Genomic DNA, 12,569 nt, shown 5'->3' with positions numbered 1-12,569 from the left:
ACAGCCTGGCCCAGGTGAGCAGAGGTGGAGCTCAGCTTGGTGAATCTGAGCACTGTTATCCTCCACAAAGCTAACCCAGCTCAATCCCTGGACTTGTCATAACCAAGATGCCATCAAACATCACAGTTCTGCTCAATCCAATACACAGAGACAAACTACAACCCCACCACTACCACACCATGTGGAGGGAGTGGGAGGGGGCCTATGCAGCATCTCCAGCTCTAATCCACTTAGCTGGTCCCCATTCTCTCCACCCTAAGAGTCACTTGTAAAATGAGTGCTTTGAACATCATTCACTTTATCATCATTACAAAATCCCTTGCTCTAATAACAATTGTCTTCACATTTCCCAAAGAAAAGCCAATTAAAGGGTGGCTTCCTATTTCAGCCTCCAACTTATCCTCCCCTTCACAGAGGACAGCATCAGTGGGTACCACACCTCTTGGGAGCACCCCAGATGTGTCCTCCAGCAGCTATGAAACTGCTTGCACCCACCAGAAGATGGGAACCTGAAGGGACAGTAGATGCAGAAATCCTTCATCCAGAACCGCCTGTGCACCAGGCAGCAGCACCAGTGCTCTAGAACTCCCTAATACCCCCACCAGGCTGGATGCAATGACCCTCATGGGTCCATTCCAACTCAGAATATTCTATAGTTCTATGATTCTAAGTTGAGGCTGGGAGAGGGACTACCTTTGCTGGTCCTGTGTTAGCCACGTGCTGGACAGGGAACACCTGGCAGAGGATGAAACACAGCAGGCAACTGGCAGGAACACAACCAGGGGAAGAATCCACAGGTCTTGGCACTTTCCAGCTCCTGTGTCCCAATTTTGGATATTTACCCAATTGCTTAAGGTTGTTCCCAGGTTGATGGAGGGCTCAACTGGAAATCAAGAGGCTTTGGATCCATTCTCAGCCCTGCCCCCTTTTTGATGCATGACCTTGATCCACTTTCTCTCTGCCTTCCCATGTTCCCTGTTCCATGTTCTATGAAATAGATGTGGTAATTCATGGAGTGCTTTGAGATCGAGGGCTGAAAACAACTCTCAAAGGTGAATGGTCATTATTAAATTGCACAAGTAACTGCACTAACAGGACTGCTGAACTGTTTGTGCATCTAGAGACTTAAAACCAGATCTTGAGGTTCCTGAGGTGGTGCTTTGGGTCTACAGATGTGTCCAAATAAGAACAGAGCACAGAACAGTGTTTTCCCAGGGTTTGGGGCCGAAGGAGAAGAGCACACTTGCTGAAGGAGAATGGAGCTAACCATCACTTTCTAGCCCATGTTACAGGAACAAGTGTACAGCATCTTGGTGCTCAGGTGCAAGGTTCAAGAGCTGTGATGCTTGTGGTAAATGGGCTGCCAACAAACAGCCAAGGAGTGAAGGATAAAACACCAGATAAAACAGGTAGGATGGTCATCACTGCACGTGTGTGCAGAAGATGATTTAAGGAACCAAATGGGAGTTTGTTTATTCTTCAAACAAGAAGAATGGGGTTGGGCTGAGACAGCCTCAGATCTTACCTCCATCCCCACTTCCACATCCTGTGGCAGTGCCTACCACCTACAGCCTCTGAGAAAACCCTGCTGCTGCTGCTAATCCAGGGGTAACACATTAGAGGGGAGCTTTTGTATTTGTCACTGGGCAAAACTCTTCATGTGCCCCAAGGGAAAGTGAGTCACCCAAACATATGCTCCCTGTGTATGGTTCCTGTCACCCTGACTCCTTGGGTTTTACAAGGCTGTGGAGCAACAGAGGGGAGGAAAGGAGGGAGGGGGAAGGCACTTAGTGATGCTTTATCAGATACTTCTAATGATCATAATTAAGAACTCTGAGCTGAAAGAGAGGCAGAAAGAATTGCTCTATCCAGATGGTACATGAACTGCTTTGCAAACCAATCAAAAAAATGTCATCCTGACCACATTCAGCCCACAGGAGAGCCAATAATGGGAACTCCTGAGAAGAAAATTGCAGAAGGATGTGGTCATATTTTAGATTGTGTATTATGCACTGAAGGGGGAAAAAAAGCAACAACCTTGGGTTAAAAGGACTTTTCATTTGCAGAGTGGAGTGCTCAGATGTTAGGAAATGCCATCATTAAGACTTCCTATGCCATTTTATTTCAGTCCTCTTGTGCAAACACATTGCGATTGTCTTTAATTGCAAGTTCACATGCTATTTTTTTCCATTCAGTGCACAGAATGGACTTTGCTCAGCTTACAAGCTGCTACTCAGAAGGATGTTTTTATTTTCTCATTCTTTTGACCAGGTTACCATACTTTATTAACTGTTCAAGGGCTCTTAACCTGCTCCGAAAATGAAATGAAAATTCCTTGCAAAGCTTTTCTAGGGCATTAAACACTACAGTTGGAGAATGATGAACAAATCTCCATTCATACCATGCTGCATGGCAGGGTAGCATGGTGTTCCCTAATTTGGACCACAGAAAATATGATGGCCACAGGGATATGAGGGCCTGAAGGACAGCAAAGGGTCTCATTCAGGCTGACAGTGGTCTACAGGAAAGAAACACTCTCTGTGCCCTACAGCACAAAGAGCAAGTTGGGAGAATTAATGCTTGGCTTCACTATTAATCTGTAGGTGAAAAGTTATGAGCAACAACAATGGAGTGTGCCTAAAGGGGGGCAATGGAGCTGGGGAAGGGAATGGAGCACAAGTCTGATGAAGAGCAACTCAGGGAGCTGGGAAGGGGCTGAGCCTGGAGAAAAGGAGGCCCAGGGGGGACCTTGTGGCTCTGCACAGCTCCTGACAGGAGGGGACAGCCAGGGGGGAACAGAATCTGCTCCCAGGGTACCAGGGACAAGAGGAGAGGGAACAGCCTCATGTTCTGCCAGGGGAAGTTTAGATTGCCTACTAGGGAAAATTTCTTCATCCAAGGAGCTGTCCAGCCCTGGCAGAGTTGCCCAGGGCAATGCTGGAGTCCCCACTCCTGGAGGGATTTAAAAGCTGTGTTGATGTGGCACTTGAGGACATGGGTAACTGGTGGACTTGGCTGTGCTGGGGAATGGTTGCTCTTCACAGCCTTAGAAAGCTTTTCCACCCTAAATGATCCAATGATTTTTTTATATAGGAGGCTTTCACACCCCCACAGACCTGTCAGAGAGGAGTTTTCCCGTTGCACACTCCCCACACCATAACCACTGAGCTGGCTCATTAGCTTTCACCAACTCCGTGATCCCTGGTGGCATTCCCCAAAACCCACAGCCTTCCCTGGACTTTTTAAACACCTCACTGGATGCAGCAGTGAAATGGGGATCACTCACCAGTCCGTGCCCTCTGCCAGATACCTGGGCTGGGGGCCCATGGGTTGTGGAGTCTGCAATTGGTGGCTGAAGTCGAAGCTGGGGTGTAGGCGGTGAGGCTGGACAGACATGCGCTCTTGGGCCCGCCTGCAGGGGGAGAGCAGCAACAGGCAGGGTCAGACACACCTGGGCACTGCAATTCCTGTCAGGAACCCACGGGCAACCCCCAAAGGCTGGCCTTGTGCGCAGGTGTCCAAAGCCAAGCACTCCAGGCAGGTGTAAGTGGAAGGGGAACCCAGGGCTGTTGTTCCTTCACAGCCATCACGCAGCAATCCACTCTCAGGCCCTGTGGCACCCAGATATGCTCAGTTTGCAGGAGATGCTATTTGCTGGCAACATGCAGAGAAGGAGGGGAAGCCAAACAGCTTCTCAGCAGCTTTGTGCAGTTTGCACTATTTCCTTTTCTGCTGCAGTCAGCCCTATAAACAACACATAAAGTAAAACATGCCCCTGCTCCAGCTGTGATCCATCATCATAAAGAAGCTGCAGGTTGTCTCGTCTCCTGTGCAGTCCATAAACTCCTGGGGAACCTCATTCATAACTAGATTACTCACGAATGACTGAAAGCAGAATTTACTCTCACTGGCCTTTGCCAACATTTCTTTGGATGATGGACAGGCCAGGCTGGGTTCCAGGTCCTTCTCCCTCTGCTCTGCTGCCATTGCAGTCAGGGTAAAGAAAGTGCTAGAAAATACAGCAAGGTTTTTCTAGGGATTTGAGTCTCATGATTATTGCTTATTTGAACTGCTCAGGGGAAGTGCGTGTGCTGCTGGATCAGTGTCCACATTTGGCAAGAGACAAGGAGGATGCACAAGCAGGATTTGCATTACAGACAGGCTCCTACCCTTTGCTTGCTGACCAGTGGAACCATCACAAAGAAAATCTTCAGGAAAAAACTAGGGCAAATGGAGCAGGGGACTGCCAGGTAAATAACTTTTAATGCAGGTTCAGTTCAGAGGCTTCACTCTCAAAGGCATAACCCAAATTCCCATTACTGGGACCTCCTGCCCCACACCTGTAAGGGTTCTGACATCCTGCTCCACTGCAGCTTTCAGAGACAAGCACTGGGACTGGGCAAGAGGTCCCTGCCTTCTTCCACACTACAGCCCACTTGCAAATACAACACTGACAGCATTTACCAAAGGAGATTCTGCATGGAATTGTGCTCTGTGGTTTTATTTGAATTCAGCTTATGACTAAGAGATAAACACTTGTATCATCAGTTTCTCAGCCTGGAACATACTCACTACCCAATTATTAGCTAATCATTAAATCCACCTAAAATCCAGTTTATGCATAACAAAACAATGATGAGAAGAACACACAATTTTCAGACAGAAAGGACATGGAAAGAAAGGGATTTCGATCCATAGCATTCTTTCCAAATGAAGCATCATTGCAAAGTCTCATCCTCTGATTCTTGATCCATGGGTACAACCCACAAATAGCTCCCATATGTTTCTAAAAAAAATCACTCATCTCTCAAGAAACACAATCAAGACAAGGCCAGGCATCCATTTCCATCTCTGCTGAGTTACAGCAATTCTCTCTGCCTTTGTCAGCTCAGTGTAGAGTTAGGATGCTCTCTGTGACAGAGTGTGCTGCAGGTCAGTGACATCATTCTCTCATAGAGACAGAAAGCCTACCCAACTCTGAGCAGCACGACCTCCATGTGTATGACCTGATGAGTCAGGTGGGCATGCATGTGTTTGAAACAGCAGCTGTGAGGATGCAGCTCACCCACGCAGAGACTGGAAAGGCCCCTGGCAACACCACCAGGATTCTCCTAGGCATGACAATAATGGGACACACCAGATGGGCACAGCAGGGACCCCCACAGGAAGGGCACACCTTCAGGTGCAGCCTGCCCTTCAGGTGGATGCATTTTCAGTGCACACAGGTGAGCTGGAGACGAAAACCCAACCCCGCCAGCGCGGCTGCGGCTCTGCAGGCGACGCGCGCTCGGCGCGGCTTCTCCACATCCTCGGGGATGGCCTTACCTGGGATGGGGCATGAGCCGGCGGTGCTGCGCCTCGAGGAGCTGCTGCTGGAGGAGGTATTGCTGGTGAAGCGCCTGAGGTAGGAAGGAGGGCCCGGCCACGTCCTGGAAGGGCAGGGCGGGCACGGGCGGCAGGGGCTGGTGCAGGGCGCCGCTGTGCTGGTGCGCGGGGGCCATGTGGGGAGCCAGCCCCGGCTGCGGCTGCACCGCGTGAGGCAGGGCAAAGTCGGCCGAGAGCTGAGGCTGGGGACCCAGGTGGAAATGCCGGCAGGAGGTAGCATGGGGATGCTGAGACCTTTGAAAGGGAGCACCTGGAAAAGAAGAGCACATGGCGGTCACTAATGTATTTTTGGAAAAATCTCTTCACTGGGATTTTTTCTCCTGAAAAGCTTCAGCTTTTTTCTCCTGAGAAGCTTCAGGAGCTTCTCCATGTTTTGCTCCTCTGGAATGTGATTTGGAGAATTGCATACCCAACGTGTGAATTGTTTTTAATTAATAGCCAATCACAGCTGTATCAGGCTCTCTGAGTCAGTCACAGGTTTTTTATTATCATTCTTTGCTAGCCTTCTGATGTCTCCTTTCTCTTTCTTTAGAATAGTTTTAGTATATCATTGTCTTTTAATGTAATACAATGTCATAAAATAATAAAGCAACCTTCTGGGAACTTGTGAATCAATTCTCATGCCCCGCCTCATCCTGAGACCCACAACAACACCACAACAATTAAAAACCACACACAGTGGTCACGGGGGCCAGCAGTGGGCAGGGCAGAGCACCACCCAGGGAAAGGGTTGGGCAAACAGCTGTCACTCTCCACTTGCAAAAGGTTTGCAAAAAAATACAAGTAAAAGGGAACAAGTTAAAGCTGATTACAAGAAAAAGTGCTAGTTTTGACTAATGGTGTTTCTTATCCAAGAAAATGCTGGAGCCAAAACGTAGGTTTGGGTTCAAAGTCCTGTTTCGGCTCCAAGTTGGAGTGTATACTGATGAAAACTGCTTTGAGCTTGTTTTGGCTTCCCTGTCTTAAACAGAAAAAGAAAAGGAGTCTTAATAGAGCCTTTGGAGATAGAACAGGGAGTGATGGTTTTAAACAAAATGAGAGGAGATTCAGCCTAGACAGGAGGAAGACATTTTTTGTGCTGAAGGTGCTGAGGCCCTAGCACAGATTGCCCAAAAAAGACATGGATGCATCCTCCTTGGAAGTGTTTGAGGCCAGGTTGGATGAGGTTTGGAGCAACTTTGTCTGATGAGAGGTGTCCCTGCCCATGGCAGTGGGTTTGGACTAGATGACCTTTAAAGGTCCTTTCCAACACAAACCATTCTGTGATATAGACTCAGAGACTCTAGAAAAGGAAATAAGCAATAAAATCTGTTTTCTAAAATATTTGGCTATTGTATATTATCTCACAGAAGTTTTGAATGTTTTCCCTGAATTGCAGACTTTTCCTGCAAGTCATTTCTTTGCCTCTCTAAAACTGTCTCATAGGCAAGGAAATAATCTCTGCTCTAAAAAACTGCCTCACACTGACTTCAGGACATGAGTGAGACAACTTCCTCCTCTGAGAGCAGGGATGGAGGCCCTGTGTGTTTGCTGAGATCCTTCAACAACCCGTCCTCATGGGCTGCAGGCAGGGAGAGAGCAGCTGCTGGTAACACAACATGGAATGCTATGAGACCAGCCATGAAACTGATGGGAATGAGGAAGAAATGAGGTGTGAAAGATATCCATAGTGGAGGCGTTTTGCAAAACATCTGGCACTGGCTTGCACCTTGCTCAAGATCCTCACTTGGACAGGCCCTTGGCCCAGTCTGGCCTGTTAATTCCTACATTCCTGGAGCATTTACAGGCACTATGCAAAACTTTTGGCTCTTTAACTGGGGAAAAAGTCAATTCAGAAATGAAGGATGGGACTGTTAGAGATGGTTTTTTGCTGAGAACCAGCCCCAGGATGTGACACCTGCCTTTTTACAGTGTTTTGAGCACCCCATCTTCTTCTTTCTGCTTTAATCTTTGTGAATGGTACAAAACATCCCGGAACAACAGCATCAAGAGACACTATTTCATCCCAAAGCACAAGCATGTGCATCATGCCTTCTTCACCCAAATCCCTCCCTGGCAGGCAGAGCCAGTCCATCACAGCAGCTCAGGGAGTCCTGAGCAAGCCAGATGCCACCAGGAGAAACAACAGGAGAGGGCCTATCAGAAATGGATAGGTTTGCAAAACTGTGCATAATTAAACACAGCATCTCTTAAATGCAAACTAATCCTCCACAGTGCCCCTCTGAGAGAGAGCAGGTTACACAATATGTGCCACCCACAGCAGTGCTTCTTGAGGTGATAATTTCCCCTGCTGTCAGATAACAGCATGATTCGACCACGATATTAATTAAAACCAGAGGTGGTGGGATCAGACCTGCTGCTCCTCAATAACAGAGCTGCAAACCCAGGCCAAAGAGCCACTTATATACCCTGTTTCCCTGCAAGTTGTATTTGCGGCTGATGGCCTGGCCCAAATTCACGACACAGAGGTAAAAGCTGCATAATGAATGGGGATCCTGCTCTTCCCCGGCCCATTGCTGAAGGGAATTGTGAGGAGAGGCCTCGTGGCTGCTGTGAGGAACTCGTGGTGAATTGCTCGGCCTCTGACGGCCATGTGCTCTCCCAGGCTGCAGCAGGTCACAGGTGAGGCATTGTGCAGGCCTGGAGACAAGGTGTGAGAGCAGGTGAAGGTGTCAAACCCTCTGCACACACCAACACTCCAACCTGTGCCACCACGCTGAGGTTCAGCTGAATTCCAGACAAAAATGTCCTAGGGCCATACCAGACAGTGAAACCCAGGGAGACTCCCCCACATTTCCTGGGACACATTCTCTAGCACATAAGTGAGGCAGAGAAAGCCTGTCTCTCATCTGCTGTGACTCTCTTGTCTCACAATGCCTGGTGTAACCTCAGCCAGCAATTCCCAGCTTTTACTGAGTTGTGGGAACCCTTAACTCAGTTAAATGTCTGGAGGGCCTTGGATGCCAGAGCCGTGGTGAACTAGAGAGCACCAGGTGGGCAGATGAGCTGGTCATGGTTTTAATTTGGATTTTGCTTCTCATACACAGACAGTCCTTGAGAGGAACTCAGTCATGCCCTTTCCCAAGGTCCAGAACACGCAGACTTTATCTGTGGTATGTGTGCAGGAAGATACACAGAGCTAACCTGTCTAAAAGCAAAAGCCTAACTCATTTTGTTTTTGTAGAGAGTCAATTAGCCTTATCTTTAGGAACTAATTAATTAAATAAAGCATTTTTCAGTATTTTTTGCTAGTGCCTACTGGTGCAGTGATGCATTTCTCTTCATAGGAATAACACCATCAAGATGTGACTGAGACCATATGATTAAATAAAACCCATCAATTTGTCTTAACATAACATATTACCCTATGTAGTAATTGTTCATTCTCTTCAACTAATCCAATTTCTGATGAGGATTTTTACAGCAAAGCAAAGACTTTGGGGAATACTTCAGCAATCCTATGCTTATTAGCAGTTATCCAATTACACTGCTGGCATAACCAAGCCAGTCTGCAAAACAAAGAGCCCGTCCTCACTAAGCAGGGTGGTGGTGAGCCCCAGAGAGCCCTGGCAAACAAATAACAGCTCAAAAGAGAAGATTGCATTTTAAAGTTAGTTATTTTTGAGTTTACCTTCTCCTGCTCATTGCATCTAGATGCAAAGGACCCAGGTGGAGGTTGCTTTCCCAGCCCACATTTTGGTCTGGTGTACACAGGGTAAATGCAGTGTCACCCTGCAAACATGAGCTGAGCATCCTTGTCCAGGTAACTCACCACAATCAACACCAAAAGCAGGCACTCACCCCTTTGAATTCCACAGAGGTTCACACATTAGCAGTGTCAGGGAATCACAGGATTGTTAAGGTTGGAAGAGTTCTCTAAGATCAGCGAGTTAATTAACCCACAGTCATCGTGAACCCACATTCACATGACTATTGAACACTTCCAGAAGTGGGGACTCCACCACTTCCCGAATGCCTCCTCCAGAGCCAGACCACATTTTCTGTGAAGAAACTTTTCCCAATATTCAACCTACACCTTCCTGGAACAGCCTGAGGCCATTTCCTCTCATCCTATCCCTTGTTCCCTGGGGGCAGAGCCCGACCCCCACCTGGCTGCCCCCTGCTTTCAGGGAGTTGTGGAGACCCAGAAGCTCTTAGACCCAGAAGCTTAGTGATTACTTTGCTAGCACAAAGTCTTCTCCCTCTTTTCCAAGCCACAAGTGTGGTCCTAGGTCACATTTGCATTGACACAAACAAACATAAACATTGCTCATAAGATACTTCAAGAAGATTGAATTCACAGATTTAATCTGCTTTTTTGCCTGGATAGCAACGTCTGCCACAGCAGAGACTAATCCATGACTAAAACCAGAGTCCTGATACCACATTCCAGCTTTTGTTTTCACTCCCCACTGCAAGAGCAGAGCTGACACTTTCATTAGCCAAGCTTTGGGGACACATCCACAGCAAAGACAATGAGGATGCAAAGTATGCCTATCATGCTCCAGAGCCACTCACTGCATCCTCCAGGATCCTAGCTCCCCATCACCTGCCCTGCAGTGCCCACATGAAGGCAATGTTGCTCTAGGATCAGCAAGGCAGAGACTTTCAGCTTAATGAGCTCAAGTTTTGGTCATCATACCATAGAAGGATTCTCCTCCTCCATTGGGGTACTTTGATCTTGCAGGAAGAGAGATTACCCAGTTCTTGGATGTTTTTATGGTTTACCCTCCATGTCCAAACACCTGCCTTCTCCAGCCCAGGAGACAATCACAAAATCTCAGAATTATGGTTGGAAGGACCACTGGAGATCATCTAGTCCAATCCTCCTGCTCAGGCAGGACTGAACACATTACTCAGGATTTTGTCCAGCTCTTTAATATCTCTAGGGAAGATTTTCAGGGAAGTCCACAGAGGCAAAATAAAGTCCTCACCAGCCCTAGAGAGACTTTTGACCCAAGGCCAGCTGGAAACACCTTTTTCTGTGCCCAGCCTGCTGGCTGGGATGAGAGAACCAGCCCCTTCCATGAGGCTCACTGGCGTGCTCCCGGTGCCGTGAGTAATTCCAGCTGCTCCTGTCTGGAGCTGTGGAGAACTGATTTACCTGGGATCACTGTCAGGCTGCCCACCAGCCAAAAACCATTTTGTTGCCCTGATGGTGCTTCCTTGCATTTAAATGCTGTTGCTGTAGCAGATGATGACAGCTCAGAGCAACATCAAATCAGCAGCTCTGAGATGAGCGATGCATCACATCTGTGTCAGCAAAGCAGGTGATTATTTGCTCCATTCTTGGGCAGTTTTGCTTTCACAGGTTGAGGCCAAATGTCCTCAAAATGCCCCCATATGCCCACACACCCACCTAAGCTCCCAGCCTGGACAGGCCTTGTTGCCTTATGCTCAGCTAAGCCACAGAGATAGCTAATGCCTGAATCTAGATAATCCAGCTCTAAAAGGTGCTTTGCAAGCCTCAAAATTTGTGATAATACATGGAGTGAGACAGGATCTGATGGAGAAATGAATCATGTCATTGGCAAGCCAGGCTATCTGTGGGGTGGGAAAGAGAGCTAGGTGGTTCTCAGGCATAACTGGGGACAAGTCTGACCCAAAAGAGGCTGTGGCATTTTGTGATGGTGTAGGGCCATGTGGCCAGGGATGCCTTTGGGTGACCACCAACAACATCTCCCTGCCTTGTGTAATGCTCTGCTTGTTGCTGCTTCCAGTCCCCCTGAGCTTCTTTGATCACATCCTAAAGCCAAGTTCAGCACCAGGGATCAACAGGATCAGTACTTGGGTGATTCCTGCCACTGACAGACCATGGGTGTGGGTCAGTGGCTGCCCCAGCTGGCCTGGCTCTTCTCTCCTGCTGTGAAGCTGCAGCTTCACACTGTGATGCTGAAAACCTGCTACGGAGCTGTGTCTGTGTGACACCCCACTGCTCAGGGCCTCTACAGCCTGCAGTGCACCCCACAGATACCCAGGTCTGCAATCACACAATCACAGAGTGGTTTGGGCTGGAAGAGGTCTTTGAAGGTCATCTAGTTCCAATCCCCCGCCATGGGCAGGGACATCTTCCACTATCCCAGGTTGTTCCAAGCCCTGTCCAATCTGGCCTTGGGCACTGCCAGGAATGGGGCCCCCACAGCTTCTCTGTGCAACCCATGCCAGGGCCTCACCACCCTCGCAGGAAATAATTTTTCCTAATATTTAATCTAAAACTACTTTCTTTCAAGCCATTCCCACTTTTTCTGTCACACCTGGCTCTTGCCCCATCTCTCCTGTAGGTTCCCTTCAGGAACTGGAAGGGAATGAGGTCATTCCAAAGCCTTCTCATTCCCAGGCTGAACAATGCCAATTCTCTCGGCCTTTACTCATAGCAGAGGTGGTCCATCTCTATCTGATAATCTTGGTGGCTTTCTCTGGACTGGCTTCAACAAGTCCCTGTCCTTCCTATGCTGGGCACCCCAGAGCTGGAGGCAGCTCTCACCTGAGTGTGGCAGGGAGACACTATCACCTCCTTGATGCCACGGCCTCACAGAATAATTTAGCACCATAGAAAATAATAATAATAATACAATAAGTATTATTGTAATAAGTAATAAAATAATAGAATCGTTTGGGTTGGAAAAGCCCTCTCAGATCATAAAGTCCAACCCAGCCGTGCCAATCCCCCTGCTAAACCACATCCCCCACCTGCACTGGCAGACAATTCTCCACCAGCCCGCGGGGAGGGCTGCTGAACAACAATCTACAAAGCACCCAAAACACTTAGCTGGAAGCATCACAGCCTTCAGCCTCAGACTGAGGAAGGTACAAATTAGATTTTAGAAAGCCAGCAGATGATGCAGGCCTGTGGACAGCTGAACCTGCTTGGCTGCTCGCTGCCATTCCCACCCTTTGCTCTCGCAGGCGTCAAGCACGGCGGAAACCCACAGGGAAACTCAGCACATCCTCCTCACCACCTCTTTCTCACTTCCACTGCTGCTGCTTTGGGTTTTTTTTTCCTTTTCTCCCTCTGTTCTACAGTTATATTTATTGTTTCCATACATTATCCAAGGCAGCACAGACATTTTTTCATTAACAGGAACGCTCCTTTTGCACCCCTGGGTGAACCCTGCAAATTATAAATTTTGGCAGGTTGGTAAGTGACGTTGAGTCACAGAAATGCCCTGGTCTGGTCCTAGGTG

The 12,569-nt window shown here is 48.2% G+C and overlaps 1 protein-coding gene across 4 annotated transcripts in view; it reads right to left on the bottom strand.

The window, feature by feature from the left end:
* ARK2C (arkadia (RNF111) C-terminal like ring finger ubiquitin ligase 2C) overlaps nt 1-12,569 on the bottom strand; it is a 55,909-nt gene that overhangs the window by 10,352 nt on the left and 32,988 nt on the right. For all 4 annotated transcript variants that reach the window (XM_071425811.1, XM_071425813.1, XM_071425810.1 and 1 more), the window contains exons 2-3: nt 5,326-5,635; nt 3,287-3,412 (exon numbers count right to left, since the gene is read on the bottom strand). In XM_071425811.1, coding sequence (XP_071281912.1) covers nt 3,287-3,412; nt 5,326-5,635 — 436 coding nt within the window. The remainder of the gene's footprint in view (nt 1-3,286; nt 3,413-5,325; nt 5,636-12,569) is intronic.

The sequence above is a fragment of the Agelaius tricolor genome, unplaced genomic scaffold, assembly GCF_023055355.1.
Source record: "Agelaius tricolor isolate 1412-34295 unplaced genomic scaffold, bAgeTri1.0.p SCAF_4, whole genome shotgun sequence".
NCBI lineage: Eukaryota > Metazoa > Chordata > Aves > Passeriformes > Icteridae > Agelaius > Agelaius tricolor.
The sequence above is the reverse complement of the archived record's forward strand: the minus strand, read 5'-3'. Positions and strand labels throughout refer to the sequence as shown.